This window comes from Vombatus ursinus, unplaced genomic scaffold (genome assembly GCF_900497805.2).
Source record: "Vombatus ursinus unplaced genomic scaffold, bare-nosed wombat genome assembly UNPS02000582.1, whole genome shotgun sequence".
Lineage (NCBI taxonomy): Eukaryota > Metazoa > Chordata > Mammalia > Diprotodontia > Vombatidae > Vombatus > Vombatus ursinus.
In genome coordinates, this window is record NW_020940360.1 from 34,036,491 (window position 1) to 34,058,412 (window position 21,922).

Below are 21,922 nucleotides of genomic sequence, written 5' to 3' on the forward strand. Positions count from 1 at the left end.
AGAGCGCGCGACGCTAAGAGGTACGAGGAGGCAGATCCAAGATGGCCGCGCCCATGTAACTCCGGCAAGCGGCGGACCTTGACCTTTTTCCCCTCCGCCGCTCTTTTGCTCTGAGGTTTCTGCAGGGTTACGGGGGCCGGGCGGCTGACCCCGGAGAGAGCAGCACCATGCTGGGCCTCAGCCTCCGAGAAGTGAGTGTCACCGGCCTGCTGGGGGAGGGACCGGCGCCCGAGCGGTCCCTGGCATGGCGTGGGGCGCCGCAGTCCGCGCCCCCCGGCCCGATGGGCGGTGGGCAGCCGCAGGGAGGTGGCCTGCGATGTCGCTGTCGCCGTAGCCTTCTCGGGCCCAGGCTCGTCCCGCAGTGCGTGTGCGCCAGGCCCGTGTGGGGCCCAGCCTCTTAGGTCAGGGTTAGGGCGCCTTTTAGTGTGGGGTGTCTTGTGGGGCTTTCCAAAAGCACCCACGGTTCCCGTTTCCTCGCTTTGGAGGAGAAGGGGTCTTACAAATGGTCACTTATGCTAAATAGCACCTTTTATTTCCGTTTGCAGCCGCCTCCACCTCATTTCCTTGATCAAGCACTGGCCACTGTGTGATCTTGGACAAGTCATTAACTTCTCTGGGACTCAGTGCCCTCATTTGTAAAATGATCACCATCCTCAGCCGCTTCTCCTCCGGTTCAATGTGTGATCTTTTAAGTCAGTCGACTAGAATTAACTATATGTTAGTCAGCTAGCACTTATTAATCGCCTGCTGTGTGTCCTATTAGCTTGCTTCAAGTTGCAGCTAAAATCCCACTTTATGCAAGGAGAGATGCAGAACAAGTCTTTGACCTTGTTTATAAAACTGGAATGATAATATATTTATTACATAGAATTGTAGTACTTATTATATATTTTTATTATATGTTACGTATATGTAATACGTCTGTGTATTATTTACATGTTCCAAGCAGCTAGGTGTCACAGTGGATAGAGTGCAGGGCCTGGAGTCAGGCAGACTCATTTTTCTGAGTTCAGATCTGGCCTCTCAGACATTTATGAACTGCATGACCCTGAGCAAGTCACTTAACCCTGTTTGCCTCAGTTTCCTCATCTGTCAAGTGAGCTGGAGAAGAAAATGGCAAACCAGTCCAGTATTTCTGCCAAGAAAACCCCAAATGGGGTCACGAAGAGTCAGACATGACTGAACAACAACAAAATATTTGTATATTACTATGTCTTTATTGCTATATGTGATATAGTAATATATTTGACTATAATACATTACTATATTCTTTGCATATATATTTGGTATATAAACTTAATTGTGCACCAAGAGAAGATAAATTCCTTCATGGAAAAAATTGATTTATTTTCTAGGTGTCTAAGAAATTGAAAAAAAGAATCAGTTTTTTCTGTAGAGCTTATCTTTTCTTGGTACACAGTTAAGCATATATACCAAATATAGTGTAATATAGATACATGTATACATGTGTGTTTAATATACATACATACATACCTACACTAAGTATAAGAGTTACCTTATTTTTACATTGGTACCCCAAAGGGCTTAGCAGAGTACCTGACACATGAGCACTTAATAAATTCTTGTTGATTGATTGATAACATACCTGGCAGGGTTGCTATGAGGCTCAAGTATGGTAAAGTACTTTGCAAATTTTAAAGCAGTTTGGAAAATCCCCAACCCCTTCAATACCAGTGCCTTCCTTCCCTCTGAGATTATCTATAATTCTGGGAGGGGGAAATGGCCCTTTTATGGAATCTAGGTTCATAACTAGAGAAAAGGGAAGAAACTGTGAAAATCGGGAATAACTTGGGGAAACTCACGATGAGGACACACTGCCAGGCAGGACTGGCTTAGCTGCTTCTTGGTTCTTACCCCCTCAGCCCCAGTGGGCTTTCAAGAAGAGAAGCTCCAGGAAGTGGGAGAGGGATATAAAAGGGGAGTTAGGATTTCAAAGTCAAACCACTTACTTCATACTTTTATTTAGGGCTTCAGGGTAGGGAGACTAAACTCTTCCTCCTTCCTGTACTGCATAGAGCTGTGCATGCTCCTAGCACCTATAACTGGGACTAGAAATGTATCAAAATACTACATTATAGGTTTAGTTTTGGTGGCATTTATTGTGGGGCTTATTGGTACTAATCTAGGATCCTCACTCCATATTTATGACATTGTTTCAATGAGAAAAGTGTTTTCCAAGTTCCAGTTTCTTATTTACATTTCAAAACAACCCTGTGAGGCAGGTAGTACAGGTATTATTATCCCCATTTTACTGATAAGGAAACTGAGACCCAGAGGTTAAGTGATTTGTTCACAGCACACGGTAAGTATAAGGAGCAGGAATTGAACTGTCAAGATGGTATAAGAGATTTCTGCCTTTCAAAGATAAGAATTGACTTCCTCAGTTTAAGCAAAATAAAATATTGCCTTCTTCCCTACGGCCATCTATCTAGCCTCTTCCCTGTCCAGAAAAGGAAACTGTGTCATGACATTAAAAGTCACAATCTTAATCACTAGACTACAAGCTAGAGCATCCAGTGATAGCATCATTGATCGACTTCCTTTGTTAGCTTGCCTGCTTTTCTTTCCTAGCCACACACTGCTCACCTGCCTGGTTTCTTGAAGTTTCTGTGAGTCTTTAGTCCTAAGGGGAACATGAAATAGTGTATGTGGATGAGCACAGTTCATACAGCTATTAGAAAAACAATTCAAAATGTCTGCCTTGCTCAGTCATTAGCTTCTCCGGAAGGCAGAATTGGGAAATTGCATTAAAGCTATATTTCGGCTCAGTATGGGGGGTGGGGGTAGGGAACAAAACTTTTCAACACTAAAAAGACTGGACTGTGCTGGTGCAGTCTATCTGCTGGATGATCATTGAATGTTGTGGAGGGCTTCTGCAGGTATGGTTTGATTGCAGTTCTGAGGTCCCTTCCACCTGAGATTGTGTGATCCTTTCATCATTTGATGTTGATGTAATAGGATAGCACATTATTATTATAATGTTCTGCATTTTCCACGTATATTCAGTTCCACAAATTGCTTTAAAATTTGCAAAGTACTTTTGTGGGGCTCTGTCTTATCTATACGTGTCTTCCTAAGGACCTCTTAGCACAGGGCTGTTTGAATGAAGTCACGCTGCTTCAGGGTGCTTGGGTAGTTAATTATACTGCCTTTGGATTTGTTTACCTGATTTGGGCTAGAGTGTAAGCTCCTTGAGGGAAAATCTTATATTTTCTTGTTACCTTTTATTCCTAGTACAACATAAGTACCTATACTCTGTATGTACACTGTATGTTAATTAAATTGCATATATTTCAGGTTTCTGCTGCACTGAAACAAGGCCAAGTCAGTCCAATGGAGCTTTGTCAAAAATGTCTCTCCCTTATCAAGGAAACCAAATTTCTTAATGCTTACATTACCGTAGAAGAAGAGAGAGCCTTAAAGCAAGCTGAAGAATCAGAAAAGAGGTATGAGAAAGGTAAATTACTTAAAAGTGTTTTATTGCTGTTTTCCTGGAACAGTTTATTAGATTAGCATTTGGGAAGTGATGCTTTTAATATAACATATGCTCTCATTTGATCAAATTGACATGAAGAATAATAAACTGATGCTAGTAAGTATATTTGGAATTTTCAGCTGTTAGAATTTCTATTTAAAATCAAGTGTTTTTATGACAAAGACTGGTTAGTCTGTGTAGCAAACATTTATTAAGCACTTTCAGGTTCCAGTCACTGTTCTAGGCACTGGGGGTATGAAGGCAGAAACAAAACAATTCCTGCCATTGACGAGTTTGCAGTCTCCTGGGGGAGAATGATCCTTGCATTTAATAAGTATTGTACAAAGAAACTAGAGAGGTAAGAGCCATTCCTAATATCTGGGATAGTTGGGGAAGAGCTTGGGGGGGAGGGGGCAGGGAAGGAGGCAGGAAGGGTTATCTGGATTGAGACTTGAAGGGATCCAAAGATTCAGTCACAAGGAGACAAAGAGTCAGAGCCTTCCAGACCCAAGGGAAAGATCTTAGGCATCAGGCCTCAGAGAATTTGTAACTCTCTTAACTAAGGCTGTAGAAGGAGGTGAGAGACAGATCAGAGCAATAGCTAGGGTGAATGTACTTTTTTATTTTGATCTCTCTCTTCCTTGTCACTTTCCTGGCTTCTAACACAGGTCAGGCTCTTGGAATTTTAGATGGAATTCCCATTGCCGTAAAAGACAACTTTAGCACTGCTGGCATTGAAACAACATGTGCATCCAATATGCTAAAAGGTAAACTACATCTCATCAGTTCTTAACATATTGAACCTACTCCTGGGAGGTACTTTGAGAACTTTATGAAGTATTGATTCTTTCTATTTCCTGGAATACTTTCAAGTTCAAAATAAAATTACCCTCATAGTTCATCTGTTAGGAAATAATATTTTTCTTTAGTATCTCAACTAGTATTTTTTTGTTTATTCTTTCAAAATGAAAATTGTTTTATCTTTCACGGGCCTAATGAAATAAGTGTTGTTTAGTGACTCTGAGGCTGAGTTTCTCTTTCTGATTACCATAGGCACTCACAGAGACATTTTATACATGCAATGATTTCTCTTAGTCTTGTGCCTCATCTGTAAAGTGGGAATAAATGCAAATTGGATTTTCTTGGTATAGTGGGTAGAGAGCTGGCCTTAGAATCAGGAAGACTTGGATTCAAGTGTGAAGTGATCATGGGCAAGTCACTTAAGCTTTCAGTGCCTCAGGAGGGGCAGCGTGGTACAGTGGGGAACATACAGGCTTTGCAGTTAGAGGACCTGGGCTCAGATTCCACCTCTGCCTTTTTCTGTTTGTGACACCTTGGGCAAATGGCTTCACTTTCCTCAATCTGTAAAATGAGAGGGTTGAACTACATGGCATCTGATGCTTCTCCCAGATCTAGATTTATGATCCTGTGATCCTTACCTTTCTCTGAAGGACATTGCAATCAATTATTAGCATTTGATGACTTGTTGGTATTTATTTACCCAGTTATCTCCCTAGGTAAGATAGAGTGCCTTATTGCACTCAGTGCATCCAGGTTTACAAGAATAAGACAGATCCACTAGTGTTTGTGATTGGGGGAAATATAACTAAAGGGAAGATTGGGAGATCTAGAAGTAAAAAAGACATGCTAGGTAACTGAGTGATAGGCTTGATAATTTGGACAAGAAGAGATGATCTCAGGTTTGTCTCTTGTCCATAACTGTACCTATTTAACTGTTGGTCATTTTTCAGTTCAATTCAACAACTGTTACGTGCCTACTATGTGCAAGGCATTCTGCTAGATGCTATGGAGACAAAATCCAACATGAACTAGACCCTGTCATCAAGGAATTTACATAATATTACAACATGGAACCTGTGGGCCCAGATTTTGATCCCAGCTTTGCCAGTTACTAAAGTTGGATCTTGGGGAAGTGATCCTCATCTGTAAAATAAAGGAATTGAATTAGATGAATCTTGAGGTTTCTTTCAGCTCTAAATCCATGATCCTATGTATACAGATATGAATAAATGAAGTAATTTCAAGAGGGAGAAAGCACCAGTATCTGGAAGCATCGGGAAAGGCCTCCTGCAGGAGCTGCTTTATAAGAAGCTAGGAAATCTGAGGGTCCAGACGTGGAAAGATAACCTCCATGAATATATACATACAGATGTAGGGGAGAGAATGTCATGTATGGAAAATAGGTCAGTTTGACGAGGAAGAATAGGTAAAAGGGAATAATATGGGGAAAACCCCTGAAAAGTCAGATTTTGGGGTTTTAAATTCCAAGTTGAGTATTTTGTGTTTTATTCTAGAAGTCATAGGGAAACACTGAAGATATTAGAGTAGGGGAAATGACATGGTCAGATCTTTGTTTTAGGAATACCCATTAGCAGTTGTGAATGGAGAGGGGAGGGACTGGCACTATGACCAGTGAAGATCCCCTGCCTCCAGAAGGGAATGGTCAGTGGAATACCCTGATTGATGGGGGGGGGGAAGGAATCACTTAGAAACACTTAAAATGTAATCATAGAATGATGCTATGCAAATTTTTAAAAATTTATTTACTTTTAGTCTTTTTAAAAAAAAAATTTGAGTTCCAAATTCTCTCCTCTCTTTCACCCTTTCCCTCACCCCTTGAGAAGCCAACCTATATAATATTTACACATATGAAATTATGCAAAACCTATTTCCATCATAGCCATGTTGCAAAAAAAAAAAGGCAAGAAAAATAAAGTGAAAAAATTATACTTCAATTTGTACTCAGAATTCATCAGATCTTTCCTTGGAAGTGGATAGCATTCTTCATCAGAAGTCCTTTCAGTTGTCTTGGATCATTGTATCAGAGTAACTAAGTCTTTCCTAATTGATCATTGTTACAATCTTGCTGTTACTATGTACATGATTTGGTTCTGCTAATTTCACTCTGTATCAATTCATATAGGTCTTCCCAGGTTTTTCTGAAATCATCTCCCTCATCATTTTCTTATAGCACAACAGTATTCTGTCACGATTATATACCACAGCTCTTTTTCAGCCATTTCCCAATTGATGGGCATCCCCTCCATTTCCAGTTTTGTGGCAAACCACCACATAAAGAGCTACTATAAATATTTGTGTACATATAGGTCCTTTTACCTTTTCTTTGATCTCTTTGAAATACAGACCTAGTAGTGATATTGCTGGGTCAGAGGGTATGCAGAGTTTTATAGCCCTTTGGGCATAGTTCCAAATTGTTTTCCGGAAGGGTTAGACCAGTTCACAACTCTATCAGCAGTGTATTAGTATCTCTATTTTTCCACATCCCTTCCAATATTTACCATTTTCCTTTTCTGTCATGTTAACTAATTGGATAGGTGTGAGGTGGTGTCTCAGAGTTGTTTTAATTTGCATTTTTTCTAATCAACAGTAATTTAGAGCATTTTTTTATGTGACTATAGATAGCTTTGATTTCTTCATCTGAAAACTGCCTATTCATGTTATTTGACCATTTATCAATTGTGGAATGGCTCATTTTTCTAAATTTGACTCAGTTCCCTATATATTTGAAAAATGAGACCTTTGTCAGAGAAATTTTCTGTAAAGAAAATTTTTTTCCCATTTCCTGCTTTCCTTCTAATTTTGGCTGCATTGGTTTTGTTTGTGTAAAACCTTTTTGATTTCATGCAATCAAAATTATCTATTTTACTTCCTGTGACCCTCTCCATCTCGTATTTGGTCATAAACTCTTCCCATATCTATAGATCTGACAGGTAAAATTTTTCACACTCCCCTAATTTGCTTTTATCACCCTTTATGTCTAAATCATCCATCCATTTTGACCTTATCTTGTTATATTGTTTACTGCTGTACATTTTAAAAGGATCCTGATAATCATTAAGTATCACACAAAAACTTTATAAAATTACGCATATATAAGAGACTTTTGGGAAGGTATACAGATATATAGCAGGTTAACATGAGGGAAACTGTAGAGCCAACAAGGTTCTGACTGAGCTAGAAGTTAATAAATGTAAAGAATTTGCAACTTGAAGTGTTTTAATCAATGGAAATGAAAAACCTTGTTCACTGTTCTGTCGTGTATCAAAAACAGCTCTGACATTTTATTTTTCAGGTTACATACCTCCTTATAATGCTACAGTAGTTCAGAAGTTATTGGATCAGGGGGCTGTTCTTCTAGGAAAAACAAATTTAGATGAGTTTGCTATGGGGTAAGTAACATTAAATGACCCTTAGGTTTACTTTGTCTTGTTTTATCTTTAATCCAACTAAGTGAATAGTCGTACTTTAGGTAGGTGAATGACCTCTTGAGATGCCTTCCATGCCTGTGGTTTTTATCTCACATGTGAAACATGGAAGATGAAATTATTGTATGCACCTTTGGCCCAGCAGGACCCATGATCTATATGATTAATTCTGTATAAAAGTAGCAAAGCAAAATGGAAAGGACATTGGACTTCATGTCAGAAGGCCTGGATTAAGGTTGTGCCTCTGACAGCTGCCAAGTGAGTGATGTGCAGCAAGTTTCTTTTCTGAGCCCAATTTTCCTTTTCTCTAAAATGCCAGGGGAAGGGGCAGCTAGGTGGTGCAGTAGATAGAGCACTGGTCCTGGAGTCAGGAGGACCTGAGTTCAAATTCGGCCTCAGATGCTTACTAGCTAGCTGTGTCACCTTGGGCAAGTCACTTAATCCCCATTGCCTCCCCCCAAAAAAAAAGGTAATAAAAGTTTGGGTGGGATAACAGTTCTAGTTGTTAGGAAAGCACCTTAGAACCTTAAAGCCCCACGTAAATATGAATTATCATACCCTGCACTGATGACGATTTCACGGGAGCTACTTTCAGTAGTTTAAAAAAAAAATGTTGTTTTGAGAGGCAGGAACATTAAGCATTCCGAGTTACCCCTTTTTGAATGACTTGAGGAGGAAAACTCTCTTTGCACCATCTACAGCTGGTCTTTTCTATCTTACAGGAGTTTACTCAATAATAGGTTGCTAGTGGTGTCTTAAGAGCAGGTTCTCTTTTCTTAAAATTTTGGTCTAACGGGGCTCAACTTAAGGGTTCTTTTCTTGTCACCTATGTTCAGAAAAGATGATTTATTGTCCTTTGAAACAGTCTTCTTTGGCTTGTAAGTAATTTCTCCTTTAGTTGTCAAGGATGATTGTGGGAATAGAGGGTAGGCCTATTTGCTTCTTTCCTTAAATCAGAACAGGGTTCCACCTTTTCCATTCAAGCACCACTAGATTTCCAATAGCTAGATGAGTGGGCAGGAACAACACAGGAGATGAAGAAAATTCTCTGTGAATCCACAGATGTGTGCTTTAATCTTGCTTAACTATTTTGCCTTAGATCTGGAAGCACGGATGGTATATTTGGGCCAGTTAGAAACCCCTGGAGTTACTCAAAGCAATACAGAGAAAAGAAAAAACAGAGCCACCACAGAGCGGATGAAGATTCAGATTGGTTAATAACTGGAGGCAGCTCTGGGGGCAGTGCTGCTGCTGTATCTGCATTCACATGCTTCGCGTAAGATTTTTCCTCTAAATATTTTACATTAAGACAGAGCCAGGAGCAACGTTTTCCTTGATACAGATATAGCCATAAGCCATATACAAAATCTAAAAGTAATAATAGTTCATACAAGAGTACCACAAAAAGTAAAGACGTGGTATTTTATTCCTGGAAACTATTGTATTATATTAACACCTGTATTATAGATAGGTTTTTCAGGTTTTAATCTTTTTGTCTGAATTCCTAATAATGTAATAAAACAAATCTCAAAATGACACTCAGTGGGTAAACAACAGTTAAAGTTCCTGTATGGTATCTTGCTTTGTTCTTTAAAAAAAAATTCATGGATGAAAGAGGGAGGGGGAGAGAAAGAGAGAGAGAGTGTGTGTGTGTGTGTGTGTGTGTGAGCGAGCACAAATGAACATTATTAAGCACTTATTTTGTGCCAGACATTGTGCTGACACATTTGCTAGTACAAATACAAATTAAAAAATAAAGATAGTCCCTACATTCTGATGGAGGAAGATGACGCATTACAGCTAGGGGCTCGGTGAATAGAGCCCTGGAACTAGAATCTGGAAGACCTGAGTTCCAATGTGATCTCAGACACTTACTAGCTGTGTGACCTTGGACAAGTCACTTAACTTCTGTTTGCTTTAGTGTCCCCATCTGTAAAATGGCAGTAATAGTAGCTCCCAGGGTTGTTGTGTGAGGATCAAATGAGATAATAATTGTAGAGCACTTAGCATAGTGCCTGGCACTTAGGTGCTATATAAATGCTTATTCTTTCTCCCCTTCTCCTTTAAAAAGGAGCTAAAAGGTGGGTAGAGGGCTGGGAGTGTGGAGAGGCAAGGTAAAAAGTAGTCTTGTTGGAGTGAGCATAATTGGCTTAGTTATTTTCTCAAATGGAAGTTCCAGGGAGGAAACTAACTAATTGGAGAATGAGACCGTAGGGCTGGAGGTATTACCAGCATGAAAAGGCTGCTATGGTGGAGGTGGAGAAGTAATCATGGGCCAAGCCACCGAGTTTGGAAAAAAAAAGAGGCAGAGAGAAAGAAGAGAAAGGCAGTGTGGTACATTAGAATGAGACCCACCGATGGCTTCTGCGTGATGGCCTTGGCTTGGGTCCTTCCTCTGCCATTTTCTCTCTGTGTGGCCTTGAAAAATATATTTAACCTCTCTTGGGCCTCAGTTTCCTCTTCTGTAAAACAGAGGGCTTTAACTAGAAGATCTCTAAGGTCCATGGTCCAGTGCCAAATACTGTGATCCTAATGATATAACAGAATAAAATAATTAGCCTAAACAGAAGCTGATACCATATTTTGTGGTTGGCCTCAACACGGACTTGATGGTAAATAAAGTTTCTGGTGACTTTTTAATGGAATCTGTTTACTACTAGTAAACATTCTGGAATCTGCATATTCTGAATTTGTATTTAAATTCTGATAAAGCTGTGCTGATAATGATGGTTTTTCCTTTGTTCCTATGAATTTATAGTTGATAGAGTGAATTATTTGCAGTATTTAAATCTTATTTATGTATTCCAAGTTTTAATATCTTAAAACTGCACTAATGCTTTTGGAACACTTTGTATATGTATGTATATATATTTTAGTTGTACCTCATCTCAGCCAGGACTTGCAAATAAATTCTTTAAAATCATTTTAGATATATTTTAGTGGTTTCACAGACCTACAAGTACAAAAAAAAAAACTGGTAAAGCTTTTGGGAGGTTTTCAGGCACTGGTGTGCTCATTGTAGGGCATTCATTACACTCTTCTTATTTTGCTGCTTACTTGCTTTTTATGTTTTAAGGGATGTTCCTTAAAGTTCTTTCTATTCTATGAGAAATGAACAACTTTCATTATTTGGGTTTACCTCTCACTTTATGTAGTCAGATTTGTTGTTGATCATCTCACCTTAATCAAATTTAGTGTATTTTTTTTTAGCAATTTGCGAAGGTTGATGAGTTATTTTTTTCTGATGGTATTGTAACAATTGAATTACCTTTTTTCTTTTAAGAAATCTCATTCAGGGGCAGCTAGGTGGCGCAGTGGATAGAGCACCGGCCCTGAAGTCAGGAGGACCTGAGTTCAAATCCAGCCTCAGACCGAACACTTGACACTTACTAGCTGTGTGACCCTGAGCAAGTCGCTTAACCCCAATTGCCTAAAAAAAAAAAAAAAAACCCATTCAGTAGTTGTTTTTTTTTTCTGTAGGTTTTTTTTTTTTGGTGGTGAAGTAGTTATTTTTCAATTTCTCTGGAATTTTATTTATCAAATTAAAACCATGCTATTTATTTGTTGGGATTTTATTGTTCATAACATCTCACAGGTTAGTACAATAGAATTGGATATTTTTTCCCTTTATACTACTTTTATCCTCTTCTAGAAGATCTCATCTTTTTTAGGATCCCTAGAGAAAAATCCTGGCTCCCTGACATAATTCCTCCTGAAATATATTTTTATCATGTTGCATAGCTGTCAATGATTCCCATGAGGGGAGATAGTGTAGAAAACATCTTGAAGTATGAAAGGAATATTTTTATTTTGTATCTTAAATTGATTCAGTAAGGATGAAAAATAATTTTTTTATTTTCTTTAGCGAACAAATAAATGCCTTTGCTATTATAACTTTAACTGTATTTACCCACATGTAAATGCATGTCCCATCAGCATTGTCTTGTAAATTCAAATCTATCAGATCAAACTCAGTAGATAAAAGCAAGGACCCAGAAGAACTTCAGATTGACTATCCAAGATTTCATAGTAAAATGTTACCTGCTTTTAAAATTTTTTTGTTGTGATCTTTTTCTTTTAGAGGTCTTTCTGAATTTCCTTTAAAAATAGGTATATTTTAGGTATATTTAAAGCTCCAAAATCTTCTGATTGAGGACTACTTAAATCTCAGGGCTTTGGGATCAGACACAGGAGGTTCAACAAGAAACCCAGCAGCTCTGTGTGGGCTTGTTGGTTTAAAGCCAACCTATGGATTAATTTCCCGTTATGGTCTCATTCCACTGGTGAATTCGATGGATGTTCCAGGAATCTTAACCAGATGTGTGGAGGATGCAGCAATTGTGTTGGGTATTTATAAATATACACACATATATACGTATGTCACTTCATGTAGTTCAAAACTAAGTACATTCTACATTGCAATGCGTTTCTTTTTCTCTGTTACTTATCAGCATTCCATCCTTTCTTCAGGTATACTGGCTGGGCATGATCCAAAAGATTCTACCACAGCCCAAGACCCTGTTGGACCATTTACCCTTCCCATTTTGAGGGATGTCGGCAAGTTATGTATAGGAATACCAAAGGTAACTTTTCCAGCTCATTTTTCTAGGGAAATACCATCAAAGCAGAATCTGTGTAGGCTTTTTATAAGAATTATGACATAGCACCAATTCCCAGGCTTTTCTAGTTAAAGATTTCTTTTTAAATAAAAATATTCTGAGGACTCCCACATGATAGTAGCTGTATTGTTAGTCTTCACTTTTTTGGAGAAAATACCTGTTTCACAAAGAAACTGTGAATTCGGCAGTGCTTTTAAATAAATTTGTATTTTATTAAATGACAGTAGCATTTACATATATTTGAAAAATAGTAAGACACATGTTTGAGACAGTTATTCATTCTACGTTAGCTTTTTGATTAGTACTGAATCATTGCTACATGTTTGGATGGAGCTAAATAAAAATCAGAATGACAATGTTTGCTGTGATAATGGATTTTCAGACCCTTTGCAACTATTCTGCAGCCCTCCAGGGGTCCTCAGCCCACAGGTTGGGAACCACCGTGCTATATTAGAATTATTCATATCTGGAAATGAATGTATATGTGTGATGTTCAGTATACCTATATAAACCGAATGAAATTTAAGGCCTTAACTTTTTTAGGCTGAATGTTCCAGAAATGTGATCCTAGCCCTACTCACAATGAACTTAAATTTTAATGGGTGAGACAACAAGTACGTAAATATATATACAGCATAAATATAAAGTTAATGTATACAACTATAAGGTAGTTAAGTACAAGAGAGTTTGGAAGGGAGAGCACTAGCAGTTGAAGGGATCAGGAAGGATTTCCTGCAGAAGATACCCTGAGCTGGACCTTAAAAGAAGAAAGGGACATGATGAGGCAGAGATAAGCACTTCAGGGATGGGAAATGGCCAGTACAAAGGTCCAGAGATGGAAGGTGGAGTATCGTGGTAGAGAAGCAGAAATTTGGCTGGATTGTATAGGAGGAGGATGATATCCAGTGAAGCTGGAAAGATAGGGTGCAGGTTGTATAAGCCTCTAAAAGCTTAAACAAAGAAGGGTATATTTTCTCCTAGAGGCAACAGGAAGCCACTGGAATTGGTCGAGTAGGGGGTATCACATGGTTAGATATGCTTTTGAGGAAAATTATTTTGCCAGCAGTGTGTAGGATAGACTTGCATAGGGAGAGATTTAAGATAGGGATATTAATTAGGAGACTGCTGTCAGTTAAGAGGTGATAGGGGCCTGAACTAAGGTAGTAACTATATGAGTGGAGAGGAGTCAAATGGGAAAGATGTTGCAAAGGTAAAAATGAAAATCCACCTGATTGGAAAACTAAGGAGTCCTAATAATGCCAGAGTTACAAAGCCAGGAGTCTTAAAAGAAGCTGGTACCTTCAGCAGAAACAGGGAAATTTAGAAGAGGGAAGGTTTTGTGAAAAAAAATGAGTTCAATTTGGAACATGCTGAGTTTAAGAAGTGTTGGGGACGACCATCCAGTTTGAAATATCTAATAAACAGTTGGTGATACAGACTAAAGCTTGGGGAGTGGGGAGGGAGCCTGGGGCTAGATAGATGGATATGGAAGTCATTTACATAGAGATGATCAGGACACCCATAGGAGAATGAGTATAGAGGAAAAAGAGAAGGACAATCATTCTACTTTTTTTCTCTTTTTTCTTTTTTTGGTATGTCCCTGGTGGTTTTATCAGGGTAGGGAACTCCTTAGTTTGTAATGTCCCTTTATCAGTGAAGATCAGCAAACCTCTTGTAATATATAGTCTTAATGAGTTACATGGACAACTTCAGTGACTCAATATAGACAGTATGTGGTACTAACCACTCTACCACACTATTCTCATTGATACCCTTCTACTGATAGTCAGATGTTAAATGAATAAGAATGTTGTACAAATGAGGGCTTCCATATCATGGGCATTGTCATTTTTCTTTCGAATGTGTTTAGCTAAAAGTGTTTATTGACACCTCACCTAAAAGTGTTTTTGATTTATCATCAGAGAATATAGTCTAATTATCAAACCATTAAAATGAGTAGGGGCTCTTAGCTCTGAATTCTAAATAATTGATTTTAGGCTTCACAGTGTAACTATATCATTGCATTTCTTTAGGCCTTCATTTCCTAATCTGGAAACTGGAGATAATGATACTGGTATATACCATCCAAAAGTGTTGTGAAATAAATTAGTAAGTAGTAAGAATACAATGAAATCCCTTTTAAAAAAAAAAGATGTCATCATAGTGTGAGCATTCTAGAAATTCTTATAAAAGTGTATTGTTTATACTCCTTAGCAAACAATCATCTAGCATTTTGTTCAGTTGTGTTGCATATGGTTTATCTTCTCATTTATTATCAAAGATCATGGGAAACAAATCCACGTACATTTGTACAGGTGGTCAGCCTCATATGACTTTTTTTTTTAAGGAATATAGTGCACCAGGATTGTCAAGTGAAGTGCAAGCCTTTTGGTCTAAAGCTGCTGACCTTTTTGCGTCTAAGGGGGCCAAAGTAGTGGAAGTGTCCTTACCGCATACCAGTTATTCAATTGTTTGCTATCATGTTTTATGCACAGCAGAAGTAGCATCAAACATGGCAAGATTTGATGGGCTAGAATATGGTAAGGCAACTGTTCTTTGGATTTCAAAATTGTTTTATTCAAATAGTTAAAGATTTACTTATTCAGTAGTAGCAAAAATACTTCCTGTCTGTTGTATGTATATAATTATTTTTAAAAATAGTTTTTATGGATATCTTTTGTTTTCACATCACTTACAATCTCAAATATTTCCTTCTTTCCCCTTCTCTTATAGTAAAGAAGAAAAAAATAAGGTGGGGGGAGGGGAAGTTCAGCAAAACCAGTCATTTTATTGGAAAAGTCTAATGCTATATGCTACTTCTGGATCTTTTCTTTGGGGCCAAAATTGGTCATTATGATTTCACAATATTCAGTTTTGGTTATTGTGTTATTATTATTCTTTCTTTGTACATTATTCTTGTTATTATATATATTGTTTCCCTGGTTCTTCAAACTTCATTTTACCTTAGTTTATGTAAGTCTTCTCATGCTTCTCTGTATTCTTGATATTTGTCATTTCTTCCATCACAATAATATCCCATTAGATCCATGAATCACAAGTTATCTATCCCCTAATTGATAGATGTCTGCTTTGTTTCCATTTTTTGTTGTGTGTGTGTGTAAAATTTGTAAGCGTTAATGATAGAGTGACAGTAAATTAGTGAATCTTTACACTGTCACTTCAATGAAAACCCACTTCTTGTTTGGCTTATTCTTCTTGGCCCTATTGGAGGTCAATCATTTTCTCATAGGTCAGCCGAAGATGAAAAACCACTGAGAATGTAGTCTCCCTAGATTTCAGTAACTGCCAAAGGTGTTACTCTTGGCCTAGCGTTTAACCAAAATTTGGCTTCTCTTATATAACACAATTTAGTCAGTAAGCATTATTAAGCATCTGCTATGTGCTAGACACTTGCTAAGTGCTGGGAATACAAAAAGGGACAGAAGACAGTCCCTTCCCTCAAAGACCTTACAAGTCAAAGAAAACAGTGTTTTCTAAGAAAGATTGATAATGGGTTTTGTAGGTTCTGTTTTCTTCTGCTGATGATTTAACACAATATAGAGGAAATTATTTTATACTTATGTTTACTGCAATGTAGAAGAAATTATATAAGGAGTTAAGACTCATTTTGTCTGTTTGATTTGTAGGCCACCGGTGTAATGTAAATGTATCTACTGAGGCCATGTATGCCGCAACAAGACGAGAAGGGTTCAATGATGTGGTGAGAGGAAGAATTCTCTCAGGAAATTTTTTCTTATTAAAAGAGTAAGACAGCTAACGACTTTGGGAAGAAACTATTTTTTTAAAAGTTTCTGTTTATTGATTAAATTTCAAGAGTGAAATAATGCCATATATTTTTATGACTTTTTATGCAAGTTAAGATGTTTTATCAGATATGAACATGCCAAGTCTTAGTTAATTTTAAGAACAGAAAGTTGCAATTGTGTGCTCTTTTTTTTTTAAGTTAGAAAAAGCCTGCTTATATCTCTTTAATTCTCAGTTGTGCAAAAATCTCAAATATGCATATAGCTGGTGAAAGCTAAATGTAGTCCAAAGGCTTTTTCGTCTTAAACATTCCTAGACCTCAGTGCCACATCAGCTTTAGTCCTGATAAATCTTTATAACAGAAGGTGATAGTCTTGCTCTTTGGAGAAATTGTCATTGGAATATACTTTTTTTCCTGCTTTACTTTGAGAAAAGCTGCTTTATCATTCCTTCTGGGAAGTAACTCTTAATTAATATACTGCCTATTAGGTTGTCTTTAGTACAAGTTAATTCGTGGTATTCTGATTGGAATACATCCACCTTCAAGTTGGTGAGACTGCTGCTTTGGCCCGTTGGGTCTTGTGCCTTGATATGTATATCCTGTTCAATTTTTTAAAAATATCTTGATAACTATTTCATTATAATTCATTTCCTTTGTAATCTTATGTATTTTATTTTATGCATTTAAAACCATTATTCTCAGAAGTACATTGGCTTTACCAAACTTCCAAAGGGGTCCATGTTGCATAAGAGGCTAAGAACTGGTTTACACAGTGATATAGGCTGATTCTTAATGCAGCTGGCCCCCTGAATGCCTTTTCATATGATGAGGAATGTTTTTTCTCAGTATGCTCAGTTGACCTTTTTCCATGTCAGAATAAAGGCCACATTTTCAACATTTATTAAATTGTTGGACCTGATTGGCTAAGAGAAAAAAAAATACATTAATGCTGAGCAATGTTCTAAGCACTGTACATGGGTGAAGAATTGGGCCTGTGATTTCAGAAGTTTAGGGAAATACTGGGTGAGGAAGTTCCGTCCACCAACACAGATCATCATCTTCTCTTGCGGTTTTTAGTCTTAGGGAGTGGAGCACCGCTAAGTGACTTGCCAGAGTCACAAACCCAGTACATGTCACAGGTAGGACTTGAACCCCAGCTTTTCTGGCTCCAGAGGCAGCTTCCTCCCCGCTCAGTCACATTGCTTCTTACAGAGTATCTTATTAAACTGATCACAGTGTTCTGCTTTTACAGGGTTTTTTTTTCCCCTAGTGCTTTTACTTTATGTCTTAGAATACATATTGACACAGTACATAGGTCACCCTGAATTTTTTTCCCATAAAAATTCCATGCAGTTGCATGGAAGAAAGTTGAGGGTGAAGGACTGGTTCCACAACCACCAAGTGCTTCTGGCAAGGTGAGGGAAGCAGGGCCTGACATAGAGGTTAATCCCAACATAGGTCTAATTGCTTTTTACCTTGGAAGTCAACTTTTGAGTTAGCATAGATAGCTTTGCATTTTGCTTTGTGCAGGATCTCCATCCCTGTTTGTTTACTTTCTCTATTTCTCATCTTTTTTATACAAAACAGGAAGAAATATAAAAGGTCATCAAAGAACTTCTTGTCCTTAAGAATGCAATTTTTTTTTTTGGTGAGGTAATCGGGGTTAAGTGACTTGCCCAAGGTCACATAGCTAGTACGTGTCAAGTGTTTGGTCTGAGGCCGGATTTGAACTCAAGTCCTGCTGACTTCAGGGCCGGTGCTCTATCCACTGCGCCACCTAGCTGCCCCAAGAATGCAAATTTTAAAATGATTTTAGTATTATCATCAATTTTGCATACATCATCCCTGTTACAGCTGAAAACTGATACCAGCAAATGTTTTTCTGTGTAGACTCTGGGATCGAATGAATACTTACACTTGCATAGTGCTTCCCACTTTACAAAGTATTTTCACATGCAGTATGTTAATTGATCTCACATTCACACAACCCCACGGTATGTAGGAAGAGATAATGATACCCATTTTCTAGATGAGAAACCACAAGCCCCAAAAGTTAAGTGGCATGCTCTAGGTTTCAATACCATTAGAACCCAGGGCTCCTGACTTCTAGCCCAGTGTTCTTTTCAAAATGCTATACTTTTGCCTTTCTTGTGCCACCGTTCATTTCCAAAAACCACAAGTGTAGAACACAATGATAATTCTTTTCTTTGGGGATTTATTTTTTTTTGTTAGAGTGAAATCCAATAGAGGACATTGAACTCTTCCTCCAACATTGATTTATGTGTGATTGCATAGATTCAATCCACCATTGTGACTTTTACTAGAGAAAAGTATCTGACAAACCAGGTCTTTTCAATCTTCATTTAAAACACAAACAAAAAAAAAAAAAAAAAAAAAACCTTGAAGATTAGGGGGTCCAAAAAAACAGATTCATTATTACTCTAGGTCTTTAACATCATACTGGTAACAAACTGGCATCTCTCTGTTGTTGATTTGAATAGTTTCACAGTGCTCATATTTGTATTTTATTCTTTTCTTTGTTTTCTATATGAAGTTTGCTGATTAACCAAGATATTCTTAGCAAACTGTTACATTAGAATTTTTCCCTTGTGCTGCTAGAACTGGGCTTCTGAATTTGACACTCTATCACCAAATTCCATACGTTATTGCATGCTCAGAAAGAAAAATTGTATTATATTATATGCCTACTGGTTGCTCAGTAAATTGAGTGACTGATACTAAATGTGATCCTTAGAATTGTATGATAACCCATTTTTTTAAGAAATCCTGTTATTCTTAAAAAGTTTTTTAACTGATCAGTTAAAAGTCTACACACCATATCTAGATTTGTGACTTATTTGAGATTTCTTTTCAAATATAAATAATTCAGTGAATCTTGAAACTGACCCCTGAGCTAAATGATCTCTAAATTTCCTTCTAGTTATAAAAGTTTACATCTGTACAAATGTATGTGTATACATATATGTGTGTGTACAAATACATAGGATTAAATGTGAGAAGTCAGAGACAAGAGAATTCAAAAGGTGCCAGGGAATGAAGCTTTTCTCCCTACTCTCAAGGAGATAGCCTTTTAACAGTAGTCCAGCATTGGCTTGGAAGTGTACTCTCTCTCCCCCGCCTTTGTGTGTGTCTCATTTCTTTTTGTTGTTTTTTCTTCTAGTCTCTCAAATTAATTTCCTACTAATTTCAGTCACCTACTCCCAGGATATGGTTGCCTATAAGATACAAATATTGCACAGTGCCCTGGGCTTAGGTACAATGAACTCTGTCATCTCCTATGATCATGGAATGAGTTGTTCTACATGAATGTATGTATCACACATCATGCGTTATCAGTTTTAAAAACAAATTAAATATAGTACAATATGCTTACAAGTATAATGAACATAATTTAATCCTTCTCTGATGATTCAGAAGACACTAGGATTTTGCAGCACTTTGGTTATTATTATGAGCATCAAATGATCTTCATATTATAAAGGAGAGGCAGGTTGTTGTAGCAGAAAGATTCCTGGACTTGGAGCTGAGATCCCTGAGTTCTAGACCTAGCTCTGTTCTTCATCTCTGGAATCTCTTCTAGTGCTGAAATTTTCAGGTTCTGAGTCTAGGTGCTGGTCAGTAGTGAGTCCTAGGTCATAGGATGTCAGCTAAGCTGACTTTTGAGCATTGGAGTACCCACATAAAGTGTGTCTATCAGGAGATGGTACACCATCTCATTAAAGTCAAGATTTGTTTTCCCCAATGTGAAATTGAAACTTATATGTATAGGAATAAAATGTCTCTAAAATGTCAACCGTTTTCCCACAGGAACTATGATGATTACTTTGTGAAGGCACAGAAAGTGAGACGACTCATTGCTAATGACTTTGTGAAGGTCTTTAATTCTGGTGTGGATGTCTTGCTTACTCCCACTACCCTTAGTAATGCAGTACCATACTTGGAGTTCATCAAAGAAGACAACAGAACCCGCAGTGCCCGGGATGATATTTTTACACAAAGTGTAAACATGGCAGGTGAGGCTGGGAGGTGGGGAACAGTGCTCAGGTCTCCTAAGGCCTACTGACCTTCCAGTTTAAGTCAGTTGGGTTTATCTTTGGATGCTCACCTTAGGTGTGAGGCATACTATTGCCTTAGAAAAAGTAGATTTTATCCTTGACAGTGCTCAAGTAAAGCTGATAGAACCTTGGTAACTGAGTCAAGATCTAATCTAGCTGAAATACTTCAACTTTAATTTTTTTCCCTTCTGGAAATTAGACTTCTAATAAAGTTCTTGGGGAAATTAACCTTTCAGATCATCTTCAGCTCAACTCAGCAAACATTTGTCAAGTAGCTACTGTGTCCCAGGAATTATGTTCAGACCTTAGAGTACGAGACAAAAAAGAAACAATCCCTGTCCCTAAGAGGCTTATATTCTGTTGGGCAGAAGCAACATTAGATCGTGGTTCAAAAACAACAAAGGACCTCAGTGTAGTTCAGCTGTCTCCTTTTGTAGATGAGGAAACCAAGGTCCACCCAGGACAGTAAAGTGACTTGCTCAGTGTCACCCAGGTAGTAAAGTGTCAGAAGCAAAATATGAACCCAGGCCTTCTGCATCCAGAGGCAGGGCTCTTGACTGTGTAGCACAGCACCTCCTGATATGTACATGGAGAATTAAATATTGTGTGTTTGTGTGTGTATACATATGTATATTATACATGTATAATATGAAATATACATATATTAACATATGTTTATTTTGTATGTATAAATACATATCCTTACTTACATAAATAGGTATTAATTTCTGAGAGGAAGAGAGGGCTCAGGTTCAATATTAGGGGCTGCTGTTAACAGTAGAATGCATATTCAGAGGCCACAGTAGAACAGTCAGGTAATTATTTTTTTTCATCTTATTTCAATCACAGTCCAAAAACGAGAGGCTAAAAGATGATTTAAAAACCAAAGGAACAAAAAAAAATTTTTTTAATGAAATTAGGGGCATAGAATAGCTTAAAAAAATGAAACAGAACAATCTCTTGTTTCCTCCTGCTCAGGTTTGCCGGCTGTAAATGTACCCATGGCCCTCTCCAGTCAAGGTTTGCCAATTGGGCTGCAGCTGATCGGACGTGCATTTAGTGACCAACAACTTCTCACTGTTGCCAAGTGGTTTGAGGAACAGGTGCAGTTTCCTGTCATTCAGCTTCAAGAATTAATGGATAGTTGTCAAACTTTCTCTCAACACAAGAAGCTGGCTTCAGTTTCATTAAAACGGTAATGATAAAGACTTTTGTACAAATTCAAAATGACTTTGGAAGTATTTATACTCAGAATAATTAAGCATGAAGACTTTTAAGAAGTCATGTGATCTTACTAAGTGATTGTAATTGGATTTATTGTCAGAATAATAATTCTAGTTATTATGTATTTACAAATTGTAAATAAAAACTTTTCAACTAACCAACATTTATTGAGTACACTCTATATTCTAAGCACTCTACAGCGAAAAGAGATAGGGAATAAAAGGAGGCAGTCAGCATATATTTCAGGAGGTTGCACCACTATTGTGAGATAGAGAGCAAATCAGAATACAAGCACACAAAAAATGAGACCCCTGTAGTAGGCACAGTTATTGTCTGGGATCCCCAGTCTTTCCTCTGAGGAGGTATTTATACTCAAAATAATTAAGCATGAAGACTTTTTTTTAATACTTTTTAAAAAAATTTATTTTGATTTATCAACAATCACTTCCACACGCTTTTGAGTTTTGAATTTTTCTCCCCCTCCCTTCCCATGG

The 21,922-nt window shown here is 37.7% G+C and overlaps 1 protein-coding gene across 2 annotated transcripts; it reads left to right on the top strand.

The window, feature by feature from the left end:
* The first annotated feature begins 17 nt into the window (after positions 1 to 17).
* QRSL1 (glutaminyl-tRNA amidotransferase subunit QRSL1) lies at positions 18 to 21,522 on the top strand. 2 transcript variants are annotated; one of them, XM_027856911.1, is made up of 11 exons: positions 18 to 191; positions 3,319 to 3,478; positions 4,165 to 4,263; positions 7,611 to 7,707; positions 8,843 to 9,019; positions 11,915 to 12,090; positions 12,214 to 12,326; positions 14,710 to 14,902; positions 16,010 to 16,127; positions 19,957 to 20,162; positions 21,183 to 21,522. In XM_027856911.1, the coding sequence occupies exons 1-11, from the start codon at positions 168 to 170 to the stop codon at positions 21,401 to 21,403; spliced, it is 1,584 nt and encodes a 527-aa protein (XP_027712712.1). In that variant the 5' UTR covers positions 18 to 167; the 3' UTR covers positions 21,404 to 21,522. The 2 variants fall into 2 exon arrangements, with proteins under 2 accessions (XP_027712712.1, XP_027712720.1); XM_027856919.1 differs by lacking the exon at positions 18 to 191 and having other exon boundaries at positions 3,381 to 3,467; positions 21,183 to 21,521.
* Positions 21,523 to 21,922: the final 400 nt, after the last annotated feature.